Source organism: Amphiprion ocellaris, chromosome 20, assembly GCF_022539595.1.
Source record: "Amphiprion ocellaris isolate individual 3 ecotype Okinawa chromosome 20, ASM2253959v1, whole genome shotgun sequence".
Lineage (NCBI taxonomy): Eukaryota > Metazoa > Chordata > Actinopteri > Pomacentridae > Amphiprion > Amphiprion ocellaris.
Window position 1 is genome coordinate 30,426,949 of NC_072785.1, and position 21,613 is coordinate 30,448,561.

Consider the following 21,613-nt stretch of genomic DNA (forward strand, 5'->3'; position numbering starts at 1 on the left):
CACTATTAGAGTGTAAATGTAGTGTTGGAGGGTAAATTAGAAGGTAAATGTAGCATTACAGTGACAATGTAGTATTACAACATAAATGTAGTTTTACAGATTAACTTTACTAGAACTGTTAGAACTTGAACTACTTGTATTATATTGTATTGCACCTGCATTGATGATGTCACTGCCATGCTTAATGCTGTTTCTACAAGCACTTGTAAAAATACTGCAGTATTTCTACCCCCAGCTCTCCTACTAACTGTTAATTCTTTTACTTCTGCCATAAGTGTTTCTACCACAACAATTATACATTTTAAGGCTTTTAAGGCGAGAAGTCTTTGACTGCAACTAATAATTATCATGGATTCTACTGGTTCTGCCAGTTCTGCTGTGATACGACTAGCATGGAATCATTACAGAAACCCCCTTCTCTCCTCAGTTAGCCTCACTTGTCCTCTCAGTGTGATTCAGTTGGATGTTAAACAACAAAGCGAAGCAGCAGATCAGTGGAGCTCCAGAACAAAGCAGCTCCATATGATAATCCTGGTGGCCAGAGCTGCCAATCAAACAGCCTCGAGTCAGGAGCTGCTCAGGAGTTAGGCTGCTAATTAGCTTAGCGGCAGCATGAGGGAGAGAAAAAGGTAGAGAGGGTAGAATAACAACCCTTCTTACAAATGTGGCAGCATACTTTATCCTCTTTCCTTCCTCACTTTATCCTCCCTCAGGAACAGACTAAATAAATCAATCAGGCATCAAAACCTGCACTTCTGTTGGAGATTCAAACAAGGTGACGTTGGTGCAACACGGATGTAAATGGTGCAATAATGTGGTCACATGTGCAACTTGCAAGTAGGAGACTGTGTGACACTATGATAACTACATCAGGAGCTGTGTTCAACATGTTTTCAGATCACTGGGAGGTACATTTGTGATTTTACCACGGAGCATCAAACATCACGTTGAGCTGCTGGATGATCCAACCTTCACATGGAGCTTCATCATGGTGACCTGAGGAGTTTCTAAAACCAGCCAACAACACCAGGACCATCGTTGCTTTTTCCTTCAACATTCATGTGGTTGTCAACTTTAATTTCTTCCTCAGGGTCAAACTGTCAAAGTGGAGTTTGACTGTAACATCCTGAGGAGTCTTGAGGACATTCAGATAACATTCAGCACAAACGTCCTGAAGGGTGGTACGATAGTATATATAGAGGTAAACAAAAGTCTACATCCACTTATAAAGACCATGTATGTCGTGTTTCCAATGACTCACTGAAATACGAGTCATCACTACAAAAACAATCATGCATTTTGGTTCTTCTAATGATACTGCCACCGACATGCTTAGTGGCATGTTTCATCTTCTTGGAGTTAAACTTTGAAAGTGTTAATTATTTACAGTCGTGAACTAAAGTTTCCATCCACTTCTAAAGACTGTGTTTATCATGATTGTCTTGAGTTTCCAATGACTCCTAGAACTCTGAGTTTTCTATGATGGAATCATTGAAACACATGAATGTTTGACACAAAAAAATATCATGCATTTTAGTTTTTCTATAGATTAATTTAAAGGTGTTCTGGAAATATGACAAACAAATTCTAACATTTGGTTAAATGTCCTTTGGCCATTTTGTCCTCAGTTCAGTTCTTTTGGTTTTCATCTACAATCTTCTGGTTTCTCTTTGACTTCTCTGGACAGAATTGGTTCAGTCCAACTAAATTATTCGTCTTTCTGACTCAGACTTGATTCATCATCAGTCCACAGGTTCTTGATGGGTCTAAGTCAGGACTGTGGGGAGACCAGTCTAGAACCTTCATTCTAGCCTGATGGAACCATTTCTTTACCACGTCTGATGTGTGTTTGGACTCATTATCTGTTTGAAACATCCAACTGTGTCCAAGATCAACCTTCTGATGATGGTTTTAGATTTTAATTCTATTTCTTCGTTATTCCATTTACTTTGTATAAAGATCCAGTTTCACAGAGCATGATACTGCCACCACTGGTGTTATTGGGGTTTAAAAAAAAAAGACCCGCCCAAGACAGACTGAAACCAGTCCGAAAAAGATCTAAAACCAGGACCAAAATCAAACCTAAACCAAAAAAATGTTCAGAACCAGTCAGAATACAGTCTGAAACCAGTCCTAAACCAAAATTGAAACCAGTTTTAGAGACAGTATGAAACCAGTCCTACAAAAGTCAGAAACCAGTACAAAACTGGGACCAAAACCAAATCTAAACTACTCAAAAAAAAAAGTCCAAGACTCAACCAAGACAGACTGGAACCAGTCCTCATCCAGGACCAGATCCAGAGTAAAATAAATCCGAAACCAACTTTCAATCACATCCAAAACCAGGAGAACCAAGACTGAAACCAAACATAAACCAGTCCCAAGAAAGTCCAGAACCAGTCCAACACCCAGTCTGAAACCATTCCAGAAGCACTTCTAGAAAGCCCCAGAGCATGATACTGCCACCTCCATGCGTGATGGTAGGTTTTGCTCCATCTGACCACAGAACTTTCCTCCAGAAGGGCTTTTCTTTGTCCATAGGATCGGCAGCAAACTTGAGTGGAACTTTAGAGCCAATAACATAAGCTGGTGGAGATGTTTGGAGGACTTCCTTCATTTCATTGCATCCTTCCTGACCTTCTCCTTTTCCTGTATAATTCCCTAATTCCACCTACTTTCCTTAATTCACCTTCTTTCCTCCATTCTTTCACCTCAAACCCTCAGAGAAACACCTTTACTAAGCCTAAATCCTCATCTCTCTGAGCAGGAACCAAACCCAAACAAACTCTGATTAAAGCCAACACACTTCGCTCAGACCTTCATGAATAAAACAGGCTTCGTGAACTCCGTCCTCTCTCCCCCCACAAATCCATTTTCTAAATTTCCGGCCGCCGTCACAATCACCCAGAGTGCTGAAGCTCCCCGATTGTGTCTCCGCGAGCCGCATGAAATATTAACGGCTCGCTGCGACCACCGGTTTGAAGCCAGCGTGAAGGCAGGGCTTCTCCGTTTAAGTGGTTCCTTCTGGTTTGAATGCGGCTGTTAATGTTTCATATGAGGGTTTATCTGTGCAGAAATAATGCAAAGAGCTGCAGGTTTGGACTTTATGTGCATTGAAAGTCCTGCAGAGGAAACAACTCCCCGCTGACCTGTTGTTTAGTCCGGAATAAAGAGATTTTACTGCAAGTTAAGGAGCATTTTCTTGAACAGTTTTAATTTTAAAGATCCCTAAAAACTAAAATTATTTAAAAATCTGATGCTTCTTTGTTCTAAATCCATAAAAAGCAGAGTTAAAACATTAATTTACACTGAATTTTAGTATCACCAAAATGACTAAGAGTTCAGTTTTGGAGATTTTAATATTTATTAAAACTTTTGGATTTGTGCAAATGACTTAAGGCAGCGGTTTTCATAAAGTTACTGTACACAACTGAGTAAAGACGGGTATCATTAATATTTCAATGGTACTACTGTACTTACAGATACTGCTCATCAACCTGGTCCTTAAACTGTATTATTATCAGTTCTATTTGTCACTCCTTAGGAGAAGGAAACGTTAACATATTGACAATGCTACGGTTTCTCTTTATGCAAGAAAAACACTGTAATCCTTGACTTTTAATTTTTTAAATTTTAAATAATTATAATAATTCAAGAGGCTTATTCTAACCAATTAATTAAATGCAAGTTTATTTACAGATTTAGATAAACCATTGACTATTTAAATGATCTGGTTTGATATAATAATGTTGCATCAACTTAATATTTTCAGGTGATTTAAACTCAAAATTTTGCATTAGCTGATTTCAAACTAAATTTTACTAAATTAAATCAGCTTGATGACTTCAATTTTCTTCACCTTGAGCCCCTTCATCAATATATTCAGTATTGGAGCAACTTTGTTTTAAAATTTGCTGACTTAAAACCCTGTTTTCATAATTACAGTAATTAAGCAAGTGACACTTAAAAATCCCATTAAATGACACTAGTTGGAACCAGTGATTTTTCTATGAATAACCATTTTTTTAACTTGAGTTTAAGCTGACAATCATTAAGGAATTAAAAATACATTATACAAGCCCAAAGTCAATGACGATTACTGGATGCAAGTTATTTAGAAATGGTTTGAACTCTAGGTTGTTTTGTTTACTTGTTTGAGCCCATGTATTATTCCAAAATTGTACTTGAAATTGCCCAAAACTACTCAAACATTGCCTTTTTAAAAAAAATTTAACTATTTTACACTAACTTAAGAGTGATTTAGGACGGGTTTCAACTTATTTTGGACAATTCTTCAGTCATTTTGGACATTTTTTAGATACTCTGGAGAAATTTCAAGTTATTTTAGACAAGTTTCAAGTCATTTGGACAACGTTGGACTGAAAGGACTAAAAACATACGGAATCAATAAAATAAATGCAGCATGGCTCAGAAACAGTGAACAGAGGAGCAAGCTGTTGGGAGATACATTCAGCATGGTGAAACATCTTTCTACAGATGATGAGCAGAGTAGAGAGAAAAAGTTTGTGGAGGCTGTAAACATAGAAATAACTTCCATGTTTCCTTCTTTTTCTTTACCTGTGAGACTGGAAATGGTAAGAAAACTGTCCAAAACTTGTCCAAATTTTCATTTTGGACAAGTTTTAAGAAAGTCTGAACAGTTTTTGAATTACCTTTGGACAATTCAGGGGTTAATTTCGGTTATTTTATGGTAAACTTCAGAAGACTTGTACTCATTTTAATTCAAAAATTTGCCAAAAAAACAGTAAAAAGACAAAGCAAGCACACAAACAAACAAAACCTTTGTACTAGCAAAAGACTCTGCGCTCTTTGGTCCAAACATAAAATAAGTTACTAAATAAGATACAGTCAGATGAGCTGTTTTGTTCCAACAAAATCATGGCATTGATCTGAAATTTAATAAATTTAATTACAATTTTAAGCATATTTGTGTGTTTTCATGTTGTTTCTGCTGCCCCCAAGTAGCCATAACAATTAGTTTCTCTGATTTCAATCACCAAATTTGAAATATTTGTGTGTAATCAGTTTGGTTTTGGATTGTTTTCACCAGAAGAAAAAATCCAGACCCAAGTGTGGAGAAGAGGACTTGTTTCTATGGTTACCTGCAGTTTAATGCACCTACTGAATCAGAACAGAGTCTCTGCTGCTAATGGAAGTCATGTTTTCTCACCTCGGCCAGCCTCGACTGTTTGTGGCTGACTTCATGTTTGCTGATGGGCGCCAGCTGCTGCAGAGTGTTTCGGTTGTTGGTGAGCGCCCTGGTGAGCCGAGCGAACTTAGTCCAACCTGAAAAAAAAACAAAAAAAACACGTTAATTAAACCTTAACGGTCGTCTAGAACAAACACAATCAGATCACGACTCCCACGGGATTCACTGGAGCTACAAAATATTCCCAAAGCTTCCAGCCGCCACCAGAGAGCTGATAAAGAGACACATTCCCAGATGGTAAACTCGTGAGTACAACAAATCAACACAATGACTCTTTTACACCAATTTAAGAGGTTTAGGTTGAACTGCAGCCAGTGTTTCCACAAGAGACTCAAAATGACAAAAAATTATCCATAATGACTACAAATCTGATCAAATTTGGAGTAATTTTGAACAATTCTGACTTATTTTTGAGAATTGTTTGAGTCTGTTTGGATTTTTATGTTACTTTGGACACATTTTGAGTAATTTTGGACACCTTCATGACACTTTAAACATGTTTCAAATCTTTTTGGACACTTCTAGATTGTGTGTCTGTATATATATATATATATATATATATATATATATATATATATATATATATATATATATATATACATATACACACACATATATGTGTGTGTGTGTGTGTGTGTGTGTGTGTGTGTGTGTGTGTGTATATATATATATATACACACACATATATATATATATAGAACCTACTGGATGAATGGTGAAACATCTTTCTACCGCTTAGACTCAAAAGTAGACAAAAAATTGTCCAAATGACTCAAAAATTGCCTTTTTAAACTAAATTTAACTCATTTTAAAATAGCTTACAGTATTTTAGGATAGTTTTCGTGTGATTTTGGACAATTTTTCAATCATTTTGGACATTTTTAGTTACTTTGGAGAAATTTTAAGTGATTTTGGACAAGTTTCAAATTATTTTCAGACAAAAAAAATATAGGGGCTCAATAAAATAAATGCAGCATGGCTCATACATTCATTTACATTACATTTGCAATTATACATTTTATCCAGGGCCTCAAATTTCACTTAAAACTGTACAAAATCTGCCATTTTGTAAATTTTGGACAGTTTCTGAGTTACTATCAACAGATTTTGAGGATTGTTGAAAGTTTTATGTTACTTTTGACGAGTTTCAAATCATTTTGGACAACAAAAAGACAATCAAAGCTACAGGATCAGTAAAATAAAAGCAGCATGGCTCAGAAATGGTGAACAGAGGAGCCAGTTGTTGGAAGATACATTCAGCATGGTGAAACGGCTTTCTACAGATTACTCATAAATTGCCATTTTGGACAAGTTTTGAGTCATTGTGGACTCTTTTCTGATTGTGGACAAATTTTAGACAAGATTCAAGTCACCGAAGAATAATTTTGGACATATTTGAGTACATTGTACTCAAGTTCAGCATGGTGAAACATCTTTACATAGCTGATGAGCAGAGGAGTTGTTTTCAATCTTTAATATACACAATTTTATAAAATATGACGAAATGGTGAAAATAACAAATCTGTAAAATAACAATATTTTTGCTCATTTAAATGGAGTAAAAATTGTTTATTTTAGGGTCAAACACTGGAAGAACAAATTATCGTAAAATACAGATTTTTGAAGTGGATATTTACAGTTTTTACCTCTTTTTGACAATATGTAAATCAATACTTTCTTCCGTGATTTTAAAAGGCATTGTCTGTAAATATACAAAACAGGGAAAACAACAGTAAATGGTTCCATAAATTGTAGTAAAAAGCTTTAAGAAGCATTAATTTTTGACTGAAGGACAACAGGCAGTACTTAGAGCAGATCTGTTGGACTCAATGAATAAGGTTAAAACCAGGTTAAACATGATCATGTCATGACAATAAAGTTTATTTTAATCATGAAAAAAACAACTGCCTTGAGTTATTCTGATTTATTATTTGTATACGTGTTGTTTTAGTCCTTAACTTTAAGTTTCTCTCAGTAAGTTCATGTTTAAAATGCCCTTTTTCTGCTTCCTCCCTTTGATTAATAGACTCTTCTGTTGGAGGCAGGGAAGTATTTCATCATGCTGTTTAAAAAGTCTCATATTCATACACTTCATTATAAATGCAGAGGAAATGCATAACAAGCATTATAAACAATAGATCTACTCTCAGCTTTCTAGCTTTTGTTCAAAACTTGGTTGCAGCAGCGAAAAATAAAACACCTTTTGCTACTCATATTAACTTTTGAAACAGCAAAACAGGTCTGAAAGTTGCGTTAAACTTTAGGAAACTGTCAAAAATACTGAAACGAAACTGCAGAAGAAAGAATCATTAGATTTCCACCTTAAACGCATCACAACTGACACGTTCTTCTGTCAAGGTTAAGACGCTTCATGAAAATCACTTGATTCTGCAGATCTCGTTTAAAAATTTGCAAAGATAATAAATAATAAAATAAACCATTTAAACCAAATCCTATGAAAAACACTGAGAAGGTTTAGGTTGAACTGCAGGCAGTGTTTCCACAGAGCTGTGAGGAGACAACAAAATTCTCCAGAATGACTAAAAAATAAACTTGTCCAACTTGTCATTTTGGACAAGGTTTAAGAAATCCTGGACAGTTTTCGAATTACTTTGGACAAGTCAAAAGTCAAGTCAAGTTTGGTAATTTTATGGTACTTTGGACAGGTTTCAAAAAATTGTTGACACTATTAGATTAGAATTTAGAATACAGATAAAAATCAAAGCTGCTGGATCAATAAAATAAATGCATTTTTCTACAGATGATGATGAGCAAAGTTAAATTGCCCAAGTGACTCAAATATTGTAGTTTTGGACAATTTTTCAGTATTTTCAAACAAGTGTCAAGTGATTTTGAACAATTTTCCAATGATTCTGTCCATTTGTTGTTGTTTAAGACCAATTTGGAGTCAATTTGGGCAATTTTATGTTACTTTGGCAGAGACAGAGGAAAATCAAAGCTAAAGGATGAATAAAATAAATGCAGCATGGCTCAGAAACAGTGAACAGCGGAGCAAGTTGTTGGAAGATACATTCAACATGGTGAAACATCTTTCGACAGATGATGTAAAAAAGTCTGCGGCGGTCGTAAAAACTTACGGTAAAATATCTGCAGTATGTAAAATGTGTTGGCAACAAATGTGAGAACTTTGAAAAGCCTTGGACATAAAATAACAAGATTTTGTTCTTTATGAATTATGGCTTTTTAACTGCATCATGCTGCAAAGAGGACATTTCTGAGAGAATATTGCAGTGAAAAATGTGGCACGACGTTCATTTTCTGTGTATTTAATCTCTATATTACATCCTCAGAGTCTTCTTCTTGCTGTCATGTTGCTGCTGGATGAGGTTCGGGAGGCTGGCAGCTGCTCTAAAAATAAAATCAAATGTTTGAAAGGCCAAAGAGCAGCGGAGTCATGGCTCCACGGTCACACATCAAGATGGAGCCTCTGAAGGGACCATTACCAACAGAAAGCCCACTTTAAAATAGCTTTTAACCCTCCGGCCTGCAGCCATGAAGACCCCCCTTCATCCATTCACCTCAGCAGCATGAATATCAGGTTATTGTGAAACCCAATCACTACACCGCCCTGGGAAAAAACCACTGGAGCAGCTGCTGCGTAACTTATTGTACATCTCCAGCTCCTTTTATACGAGTTTCTACATGTTGATATTTAAAGCTGGTGCTGTGCAGCCAGAAGATAATGAGCCTGACAAAGAAAAGTCATTTTTCAATATATTTCCTGGAGATAAATTGCAGCAACAGTTCTTATGTAACTCACTGTATATTGTACATTATGTAGGCTCTGAGAAGCTTCACAAACATCTTCTCGAATATTAAACTTTAGATGACTTTATATGACTTTAACAGTTTCTCTTAACTAAATTTTAAATGAATATACTGTATTTTTTAACCTGTCTGTTAAGTTTACGGTTTTTTTGTACAGTTTCTGATGTATTCATCACACATGCAAAGGTTCAGGAAGCGAATCTCTGACTAAAACATTTGGTACCAAACTTTTCCCAAGATTATTTTTAATGTTGGTACTTTTCACTCATGATACTTAAATAGATGAATTCACAAGCAGAAAATACTGTACTTTAATTCGGAATATTTTACAAGTATGTGCCCTATTAGCATTTTTTATTTTTTTTAACAATTTTTGTATGTTATAGTAATCCACCAATTTTTAAATATATTTTTTCCTTCACACTTCCTGGTATCTTAATCATGATGAGAAAACTTCAGCTTTAGGTGTCTTTACTGTAGTCTGGCATGGTGGTGGCAGCATCATCATGTGAAGCATGGTGGCAGCATCATGATGTGAAGCATGGTGGTGGCAGCATCATGACGTGAAGCATGGTGGTGGCAGCATCATGACGTGAAGCATGGTGGTGGCAGCATCATGATGTGAAGCATGGTGGTGGCAGCATCATGACGTGAAGCATGGTGGTGGCAGCATCATGACGTGAAGCATGGTGGTGGCAGCATCATGACGTGAAGCATGGTGGTGGCAGCATCATGACGTGAAGCATGGTGGTGGCAGCATCATGATGTGAAGCATGGTGGTGGCAGCATCATGATGTGAAGCATGGTGGTGGCAGCATCATGATGTGAAGCATGGTGGTGGCAGCATCATGATGTGAAGCATGGTGGTGGCAGCATCATGACGTGTAGCATGGAGGTGGCAGCATCATGACGTGAAGCATGGTGGTGGCAGCATCATGACGTGAAGCATGGTGGTGGCCGCATCATGACGTGAAGCATGGTGGTGGCCGCATCATGACGTGAAGCATGGTGGTGGCAACATCATGACGTGAAGCATGGTGGTGGCGGCATCATGACGTGAAGCATGGTGGTGGCGGCATCATGATGTGAAGCATGGTGGTGGCGGCATCATGATGTGAAGCATGGTGGTAGCGGCATCATGATGTGTAGCATGGAGGTGGCGGCATCATGATGTGTAGCATGGAGGTGGCGGCATCATGATGTGAAGCATGGTGGTGGCGGCATCATGATGTGTAGCATGGAGGTGGCAGCATCATGATGTGAAGCATGGTGGTGGCAGCATCATGATGTGAAGCATGGTGGTGGCAGCATCATCATGTGAAGCATGGTGGTGGCAGCATCATGATGTAAAGCACAGTGGTGGCAGCATCATCATGTGAAGCATGGTGGTGGCGGCATCATGACGTGAAGCACGGTGGTGGCAGCATCATGATGTGATGCACAGTGGAGGCAGCAACATGATGTGAAGCACGGTGGTGGCATCACTAAATACTGACTTGAAGGTGGTGAATATTTATGATAACTTATTTTACATTTTAGATTTCTATTTTTTTTTATTTTATTATCCCTTATTAATCCCACGAGGGGAAATTCTGATTTTCGCATAATTAACTTTACTTTGTTGAAATCTGTTTCCAGTTTGACATGAAAGAGTCTTTTGTCATCGTGCTTTTAGACAGTTAAACATGAATCCATTTACCAAACCAGTCAGCTAACTGGCCTTTAACGTCCAGAAAAACTCTGCAGTCATCAACAGACATGAGCAGGTCCTTTACACACAACATTTAGATCCCTGTCAGACAGAAACTCTGGTTGATCTGAACCTTTTATGGCTGACGACAGCAAATAAATCTGTGTGGCTGCAGCTAGGAGATGCTAACTTTTTGTGCTCAAACACCAAACTCCAGCTGTCACTTCCTGTTAGTTTTAAACTGCACTTTACTGGTTAATTATTTACTGAGCTGAATTCTGGGGGAGGGAAACCACAAAATCAGCAAAATAAAATGCCCCAAAAATAACCAGCAAACTATGAAGCCAAACAAAGGGGCTGATAAATTCATCCTGATCAGATTGTTGACCTCTCTGGTCTCCTCTACACTGTAAAAAAATAATGAGTTTAACTGTAGTTTTTTGAATAGTTTAATTTTATAAATAATCTGTAATTGAACAAAACAGGGAATAACTGGTTGAATCAAAGGACCAAGTCTTATTTTGGCTGTAATTTATATATTTTTTAAATAATAAAATTAACATCAAAAATATTTTTTTTTATAAATGTTAATTCATTTTGCTTGCTTGCTGTATCTGGAAGGCAGCTAAAAATATATTTATGATTTTATTTGAAAGAGAAATTATATATATTAATTGAAAAATCTGAAATAATTCAGTTTTTTTACAGATTTTTACAGATTGTTTTTTAAAAAACGCAGCTATATACATACATTATGTAACAGAAAAAAATTAATTTACATGTTGAATGTCAAAAAAACCCAACATGTACATAAAGTTCACCTAAAAAAATCTGTATTTTGACAGATAGTAATTTGTTCTTTCACAGTGTACCACCTAAAATGACACTTTAAGCATTTTTAAATCAGCTAAAAAATATCATTATTTTACAAACTTTTGCCGTTATTTAAATTCTTTTTTGAGAGATTTTCACGATTTTTAAGGATTTCTTTAACATTGTATAGTGTTGCAGTGCTACTACCCCTTATAATAAATGTCTGAAACGCTTGTAAAAGGTTGTTTTTACCCATAAATAGTGTGATATTTACAATAAAGCACAATTTCCCAAGACTGTGTTGAGTTTCATTACATGAAAGGTTAAAATAGTCCATAGGTTAAAAATACACCAACAACACGTAGTTTGGCTGCAGGACGTTTCCTTTATGGTGCTCTACTTAAGTGCTTCTTCTTTAGCTGCCATTGTGCTGGTGGCTGCATAATTCTCATGCATTATACAGCAGCACGGTGCATTCAAGTGTTGCGGGATAATAGAGCTCCACTGGCACAGAAAGGAAGCCGATGTGTGGCTTTTCATAGCCGGACACACTTTTATCACGAAGGTGGCGTAAATACAAACGGACAGGCTTCAGGCCGAACATCCTGGAACGGGAAGGATGACCGGACCTCACGCCGAGCATGATGGGAAATGGCAGGAGCTGCAAATAAATGACCTTTATCCCGCTAAACGGTGGTTCTCCCCTCAAGAATGCAACACGGCATGATTTATCAGCAGCACAATAGAAGTGGAAGTAAAATAATAATAAAAAACAGAGCTAAAAATACCACGCAGCAGAAGCAGTGCACACAAAGTGAATTCTGGAAGATTGTGATCAGCGAGAGCCGAGGATTCACCGACAACAACGTGGTTTACACCATCCTGGTTTACTATCTTTTATATTTACAGCCGCTGAGGTTGTGTACTTCCAGCTTGGATATAGAAGGAAGAGCAGAGTGAGAGTTTATCGTACGAGTCCAGATGTTTGGTCAAATTAACTCCAACAACCTTTTACATCCACATACATTAAGCTGCTAATTTACATGTTTGTTGCTAAGCGATAAGACTGTTGTCTTCATTAAATTTGGCTGAGCTCGAAAGCTGTTTTCATTCACATCTTAACCTGCACTTTGTTGTGTTTCTGTTGTTTTTGTTTATGTCACAACAACTACAACCTAAACTGCAACTCAAACTTTGAACTTTTCTGCTTTTGAGTGCTTTTAAACACTGATCAGTTAATTTATACTTCAGCAGAGGTGTAAATCGGCCTGGGGGAAGGCCACCAAGACATCTATGACTCCTCCAAGTCACTGGATAGCCGTTGGAGTCTACTTTAAATCCATCAATACTAAATGTAAGGAACATGGCACATGTGTAGAGCAGAACGTCCTCAAAAACTAAGTGACCGAGCGAGAAAGAGACGAGTGAGGGAGGCCACCAAGACAGTTATGACTCCTCTGGAAGAGTTACTAGACAAAGGCTAATGAGGGAAGCCACCAAATGGGGCCTTTTGTTCATTAGACTAGATGCTGTGTGTGGTGGACACAACACTGAAAGTGATCGTAAACACACAATCTCCACTGTGAAGCATGGTGGTGGCAGCATCATTGATGTGAGGCACGATGGTGGCAGCATCATGATGTGAAGCATGGTGGCATTATATAATGAATATTAAATACTGACTTGAAGGTGATAAATATATATGTGATCACTAATTTTATATTTCATATTTTTAATTAATTAACATTGCTTTGTAGATATCTGTTGTCACTTTGACATGAAAGAGTCTTTTGTTGTTATGCTGTCAGGCTGTTACACATAAATGCATTTGCCAAACCAGACAGTCCATCTTTAAAGTCTTTCTCTTGTAAGATTAAATAATCATTGTATACTACAAGGCAGCACACAGTAGTTTCCCTACAGGCTTTTTTTTCTTGTTTGCAGAACTGCAGAGTTGCTTTCGTGCCAATTCCTATTTTGTGCAGAAAGGAGACTTCACTGCTGCATTTATAATGAAAAACAATGTCGTGTGCAGCACTCGTTTTAGACCGGAATGCTACCTTTCCGGATATACAGTGGAACTTTGGGTAGGATATTATATCATGATTTTTAACTTAGATTTGCTTATTTTTTTCTTTGGACAGAGACTAGTGAAGGAGGCCACCAAATTGAGCTTTTTGTTCATTAGACTAAACTTGATCAGACTTGATCACTCCATGCACACTGAAGCATGGTGGTGGCAGCATCATGATGTGAAGCATGGTGGTGGCAGCATCATGATGTGAAGCATGGTGGTGGCAGCATCATGATGTGAAGCATGGTGGTGGCAGCATCATGATATGAAGCATGGTGGTGGCAGCATCATGATGTGAAGCATGGTGGTGGCAGCATCATGATGTGAAGCATGGTGGTGGCAGCATCATGATGTGAAGCATGGTGGTGGCAGCATCATGATATGAAGCATGGTGGTGGCAGCATCATGATGTGAAGCATGGTGGTGGCAGCATCATGATGTGAAGCATGGTGGTGGCAGCATCATGATATGAAGCATGGTGGTGGCAGCATCATGATATGAAGCATGGTGGTGGCAGCATCATGATGTGAAGCATGGTGGTGGCAGCATCATGATGTGAAGCATGGTGGTGGCAGCATCATGATGTGAAGCATGGTGGTGGCAGCATCATGATATGAAGCATGGTGGTGGCAGCATTATTGGCAGCATTCAAGTATTATAACGAGCTAACTGCACTGCTACAGTGCTACAAAGACCTAACTACACTGCTGAAGTCATAGAACAAGCTAACTATACAGCTAAAGTCACAAAAAGAAGTCAGCTACACAACTAAAGTGATAAAGTGCTGAAAGAGCTCATAGAGATGGCTAACTACACAGCTAATGTCATAGGAAGAAAGCTAACTGCACAGCTACAGTCACTGAAAGAGCTAACTTTATGACTAAAATCATAGAAAGAAGCCAAATACACAGCTGTAGAGATAGAAAGCACTAGAGCTAACTACACAGCTAAAGTTATGGAAAAAAGCCAACTACACAGCTGAAGTTATTTGAAGAGCCAAATACACAGCCAGGGGCACAGAAAGTAACTAAATAAATAGCAAAAGTCATCGAAAGACAGCTACCTACATAGTTAAAGCATAGAAAGCAACTAGCTACACAGCTAATAGCAAAGAAAGTAGCTAACTACACCACTAAAGTTAGAAGGAAGCTAACTACACAGCTAAAGTCATAGAAAGAAAGCTAGGAACACAGTTAAAGCACACAAGAGCTAAATACATGGCTACATTCATAGAAAGAGAGTTAACTACACCACTGAAGTGACATAAAAAGCTATGTGCACAGCTAAAGTCATAGATAGGAGCTAATACACAGATAAACAACAACAACATGATGTTCACTAGTTTAATATTTCTGCATGTTTTTCTTTGCTACTCCAGTTGCTGAGATGATGAACTGACTGACTGTGATAAACACAACCAGCAGAGCACACAGAAAACACCGAATTCAATCCAAATTGCGCCAAAAATGTCTTAAAGCCCTCTAAATAAGTGGGGAGATAATGTAAATAATGTAGATCTGTGTTCTGTTTACATGTGAAACACCTCAGAATCAGGTGATCGATGAATGTATGGCTACAAAACACAATGTAGAGCAGAGTAAAATCCTCCAGATGAGATAGAAAAAGGTGTCATTTTAGGTATAACTGCAGCAGAGATAACCCATCTTAATGCACTGTAATGTTTCCAGCTGAAGATGCTCGGCTGGATGGGTGCTGCTCGGGTGATGCTGACGGTTTGTGGCGTTGGGAGCTTTGAGATGAGCCCGAGTCGGTGCTGAGAGGAAGGTTTGGTCTCCACACGAGGAACCCTGCCGACGCCTGCAGCAGCGAATCTCAGTTAACACCACCATGTAGAATATCTGCAGCTTCACAGTGGTCTGGACTGAAATCTAACAGACGACAGCATCTCAGCTCTGAAATCTAACAGACTGTAGCACGTCGGTCAACATCCCAACTGCCGAGAGAATCCCAGTTTCCACGGTGATTCTGTTTAAAGAGGTCCGTCCATGAACGTACAATAAAAAAAAACACCTGTTTAGCACCAAGTTTTTTTTAAATTCCATTTCAAAATGTCTGACAATTAAACAGAAAACTATCCAAAATGGTGTCCAAAATTCCACCAAATCACTAAAGTAAATACGACGTATTTCAGAGGGTTCATGGAGAAAACCAAAACAAACCTTCTGTAAAATCTTTACGTTCTGCTTCTCATTTTGGAACCACTCAAAGACGTCAACCCACTGAGAGGCAGTTTTAGTTCCACCAAAGCTCTGGTTGCGTGCAGAGTTCTGCACACATGACGGAATAAAGTGATCACACGACAGCAGCATGAACACACGTGTTCACATGTTCATGTATGTTGAAGGAGGATCCTTGTCAAAGGTCAAACTCACCAGAGAGCAACACTGAGATCAACTCCTGGGGCAACAACCTGACACCAAGCATCAGTCAGAACCAGAGGACGACAACGACACACAACTACTGACAGCAACACAACAACCTGACACCAAGCATCAGTCAGAACCAGAGGACGACGACGACACACAACTACTGACAGAAACACAACCAGCAACACAACTACTGACAGCTAAATGACCAGCAACACAAACACTGACAGCGACACAATCACTGACAGCAACACAACCAGAAACACAACCAGCAACATAACCAGCAACACAATTGTCAACACAACCAGTAACACAACTTCCTCCAACAACACAAACAGCAATACAATCTCCAACAACACAACTTCCTCCAATATTTTTTTTATACATTAAACTAAAATTTTATTAATATTTTTATAAATATCCAGATTGAAATATAAAAATTCCACATAAATCCGAGGAGGTCGAGCAGAAGCTGTTGTAAAAATCTGATGATTTGAGAATAAAAACATCAGGAAGGAGGGAGAACCAAAAACTCTAGAACATGAACGAGATAAAAGAAAAAAAATGAAGATGAAGAAGGTGAAGGAAATAAGACATTAAAATATGAAGAAACCGAATAATTAAACGTCCAACTAGAATTTAACTGACGTCTGATCACACACTTTGCTTTTCACAGATTTTGTTTCCCGTCATCATTTTCTGCTTTTTACTGTAAAAAAAAAAAAAAAAAAACACCTTAAAAGTGAAATATTCTGGATGTATGGTTCACCAAACTAAACACCAAAACAGCTGAATCCATCAAACATCTCCAGCTGCTCTTTTCTTTGTGTTTTTTTTTTTTTTTTTTTAAATTTTGATCTCAAGTTTTGATCTCAAACCGACCTTTGGTGGTCTCGTCCTCGATGGGCTGCTTGAACAGAGTGATGTCCTTAAAGGTGCAGAGGAACAGAACCACCTTATCGTTCTCGTTTCTGATGGGAGCCACCTGCATGTAGAACCACACCGGACTTCCTGCAGCGGAACGGGAGAAAAACGGAGTCAGAAAATACTAAATATTCACTTTAAAACGATAAAAAAAACACAGAAAAACTCAGTCAGAAAACCAGATATTCATGTTAAAACGACAGAAAAACAGCAAAATCCTCATGTGGAGCTGAAACCAGGACAGTTTCATGTTTATTCTGTTGAATAAATAATAAATTTACATTTAAAACCACCTGAATAATTAACCTGAGGAGTCTGAAATGTGATTTTAAATTTTAAAAAATAAAAAAAAAATAACGTAACTGACAGATAACTATTATAAAACCTCATTTTAATAAAAACTACGTGGACATTAACGCCGGTATTAAACCTGTCTGCTGATTTTGTGGGTCATTTTAGCACATTAAACTGTAAAAGAAAAATCAGATTTTAATGGTTTTAAATTGTAATTTTTAATTAATTTAATGAATAAATTCTACACAAAGTTGCCCAAATTCACTCAAAATTGGTCCAAAGTAACAAAAAATGGACAGAATCACTGGAAAACTGGTGAAAATTCCTTGAAACTTGCTCAAAAGGACCCAAAAATTGCTCAAAACTACAATATTTGAATCATTTTGGACAATTTCTGGCCCAGTTTTGAGTCTCTTCTCGTCAGCTGTAGGAAGGCGTTTCACCATGCTGAATGTATCTGCCAAATTAGCTTCATTTCATAACAACATTCTTTAAATGCAATTCTGTTTAGAAAATCAGCCAAATCCAATCAGAAGTCTTAAACCAAATTTTGGGTCAAATAACTAAAACCTCCATCAGAACTCTGATCTCCATGAAGGGATTTCTCTTTCTGAAAGTGGATTCAGTTCAAATGAAAGGAAGTCGGACGTTAAAAGCTCTGAATGATCACTTAGAACCTTTTGTTTGCCCTTTAATTAAAGAGAGGAGTCTGAACTTTCTGCTCTCCAACCAATTACTGATGTGAACTTCCAGGAAAAACTGTTCATCTTTGAACTCTAAAAGCTCAACGCTGGTGGAAGCCTTTGTTTTTTACCTGTTTAGCATTTTAAAAGTACTCAGAGGTTTAATTTTAATTACCATGAGGAAGTCAAAATGGTGATCTGACTTTAGTTAACCTTCTGAACGATAAAACCAGCCATCAGGTTTGAAAAATTTCCTTTAAGACCAAAATCAGACCATTTATCAACCGGAAATTGTGAAGAAAGTACAGAAAGAATCAACAAGTTTTCTATTTTCTGACGGTATGTGAACGCATCATGCAAATTTTACACTTTCAACTGGAAAAAGAGCCAAAAATGAGCTTAACAATTGTGATATTTCATTGAAATCAGGTAATATTATCCGTCTCTTTTTTTTTTAAATATCAAGAATAAAACCTTTGCACCAAAATGTCTAAGAAAACAAGACAAGAGATTAAAAATTGTCCAAAATGACTCAAAAATTGTCATTTTTTAACAAATTTTGAGTCAATTTGATGAAATTTTAAGTGATTTTGGACAATTTGCGTTACTTTAGAGTATTTCTGAATCATTTTGTACAAGTTTCAAGTAATTTTTTAAATTCATTTGGACACATTTGAGTCATTTTGGACAATTTCATGTTACTTTGGACAAGTTTCTAATCCTAGACATTTTTAGACTCAGAGGAAAATCAAAGCTACTGGATCAATAAATAAATGCAGCATGGCTGAGAAACAGTGAACAGAGGGGGTAGTTGTTGGAGATACATTCAGCATGGTGAAACATCTTTCTACACATGATGAGCAGAGATTCAAAACTGGATTTCAAATTGTCCAAAATGATTCAAATATTGCAGTTTTTCACCGTTTTTCGGTCATTTTGAACAAGTTTCAAGTAATTTCAAACAGTTTTCCAATGATTCTGTCCATTTGTTGTGGCTTTGGACCAATTTTAAGTCAATTTAGGTACTTTTATGTTACTTTGGGAGAGACTGAGAGGAAAATTAAACCTACAGAATCAATAAATAAATGCAGCATGACTCAGAAACAGTGAACAGAGCAGCAACTAGTTGGAAGATACATTCAGCATGGTGAAACATCTTTCTATAGCTAATGAACAAAGTATTGTGATCTATTGTCTTTCTATTGCCACCTACTGTCCTGTGTTTTATTGTATATTTCACTGTTATGTTTTCTTTATGTACTTTTTGCAATGTGCTTTTATTGTGACTTATTGTTTGATGTATCACTGTTATGTCTTTTTTTTCTCAGGGACTGGGGATGTAAATTAGCATTGTGCTACAATCCGGCATATTTACACCCATTGCTGAATAAATGGGTACTCATTAATGTGCACTGTCCCTATCAAATCAACAAATAAATAAAAAAATTATTTTGGACAAGTTTCACATCATTTTGGAAAATAACTAGACAATAAAACATACTGAATCAATAAAACAGTCAACAATAATTAACAAAAATGATTAGAGAGGTTGTACAAATGTAAATCGGTAAATATCTATAGTGTGTAGAGACAAAATTTTATCTACTATTGGCAAAACCTTTGGGACTCAAAAATTGCCTAAAATCAGTAATTTTGAACAAATTTTCTGAATTATTTTTACAGTGCTGGAACAAACCTGGAATCAACATGTTCAACATTTTTCCAATTACCATGAACTAAATGTGTTTTTTTATGTTTTCTGTCATTCTGGACATTTCTTTATCGTCTCTACTTCTTCACGGTTGTTGAAAAATGTGACAGGAGTAAAATGAAACTGTTCAGAGGGTTACATCGCCGTTCTACAGATGACTCAGCAGTGATTTCTATACGACGTCGTGAAGCTAAGTGAAGTTCTGTCAGAGATGATCGGAGGACTCACTGTTCTTCCTGTACAGCAGGACCTCGAAGCAGTTGGACTCGTAGTTGTCAAACGTCTGCCGGACTTTATCGATGGTCTTCTTGTCTGTCAGCTCTCCGTACATAAAACTGGAAAAAGGAAACGAACGTCATGAGAAACGGCAGCGATCGATTCACCTTTAACCCTCCGTCAGTTTATCACCTGTCCGTCCATCGTCTCTAAAGTTTTATGTTGGGTTTTTACGCATGCAGCAGAAGCTGAGCTGCCATGGCTGTAATTATTCCTTAAAGGGTTGAGGACACTTTAATCTGAGCTAATATAATCACTCTGACTGATGAGTTTCTTCTACAGCTGCAGTGTCTTCTGGAACTAATAAACACAACAAATAACCAAACAGCCACAGTGGATTTCCAGAATGATTCCTGACAGTTTAAGACTAAAACATGATGGGAAAAAGGGAAGATTTCAACTCGACCCAAATTTGTACTGAGGATACACCACCTACATATAGAAGGTTCTTTGATCTGATGAGACCAAAATGGAGCTTTTTGTTCATCAGATTGGATGGACACCAAACAAACACACCATCCCCACTGTAAAGCACGGTGGTGGCAGCATCATGATATGAAGCACGGTGGTGGCAGCATCATGATGTGAGGCACGGTGGTGGCAGCATCATGATATGAAGCACGGTGGTGGCAGCATCATGATGTGAAGCACGGTGGTGGTAGCATCATGATGTGAAGCACGGTGGTGGCAGCATCATGATGTAAAGCATGGTGGTGGCAGCATCATGATGTGAAGCATGGTGGTGGCAGCATCATGATGTGAGGCACGGTGGTGGCAGCATTATAATGTGAAGCATGGTGGTGGCAGTATCGTGATGTGAAGCATGGTGGTGGCAGCATTATAATGTGAAGCATGGTGGTGGCAGTATCGTGATGTGAAGCATGGTGGTGGCAGCATTATAATGTGAAGCATGGTGGTGGCAGCATCATGATGTGAAGCATGGTGGTGGCAGTATCGTGATGTGAAGCACGGTGGTGGCAGCATCATGATGTGAAGCATGGTGGTGGCAGTATCGTGATGTGAAGCACGGTGGTGGCAGCATCATGATGTGAGGCATGGTGGTGGCATCATCATGATATGAAGCATGGTGGTGGCAGCATCATGATGTGAAGCATGGCGGCGGCATCGTGATGTGCTATGTTAACATCAAAAATGTTTTTTTTTTGTAAATTGTTGTCCATAAAGCTTCATTAAATCCAGTTATATGTTGTTAATATATAGTTTCTCCCAGAACGTGAGGAACTCTCTGCTGTCATGAAGCTTAACTCTGCTTCAGGTCACAGATTTAACCTCCATCATTCTTCAGCTGCAGTTAGATTTTCTGTCCTCAGCGTCAGAGGAAACCTTCTCATCCTCCGGTCAGATCTGATCGTCCTTTGGAGTCAGATTTAAAAACGTCTTTGGTGACAGGAGAGGAAAACAGCGACCTTCTCTGAAGACTGGATTCATTTCACACTTCCACCTTCAGAGGCAGGTTCTTTATTCTGGGCATCGGATCACTTCTTTAATAAAGTTAGGATCATGTAAACAGTTCTCTAGAGCAGGAACGTTATTTATAACCACTAATATCCTTAAAATGTTCATTCTTTCAACATGACAGTTTAAAAAGTTTTTCACTAAAGTTCTTGAACAATTTACTGTAATTTTATAGATTTTCCCTGTTTCGTAAAATCACAGAACTTTTCATTTACAAGTTAACCATTAAAAGAACATTTTAAAGAAAAACAGACCAAAACTACTAA

The 21,613-nt window shown here is 37.7% G+C and overlaps 1 protein-coding gene across 2 annotated transcripts in view; it reads right to left on the minus strand.

Moving 5' to 3' along the window:
• The window catches only part of kcnh5b (potassium voltage-gated channel, subfamily H (eag-related), member 5b), a 152,925-nt gene that overhangs the window by 121,753 nt on the left and 9,559 nt on the right, over positions 1 to 21,613 (minus strand). For both annotated transcript variants that reach the window (XM_055006156.1, XM_055006157.1), the window contains exons 3-5: positions 19,824 to 19,930; positions 16,866 to 16,994; positions 5,192 to 5,307 (exon numbers count right to left, since the gene is read on the minus strand). In XM_055006156.1, coding sequence (XP_054862131.1) covers positions 5,192 to 5,307; positions 16,866 to 16,994; positions 19,824 to 19,930 — 352 coding nt within the window. The remainder of the gene's footprint in view (positions 1 to 5,191; positions 5,308 to 16,865; positions 16,995 to 19,823; positions 19,931 to 21,613) is intronic.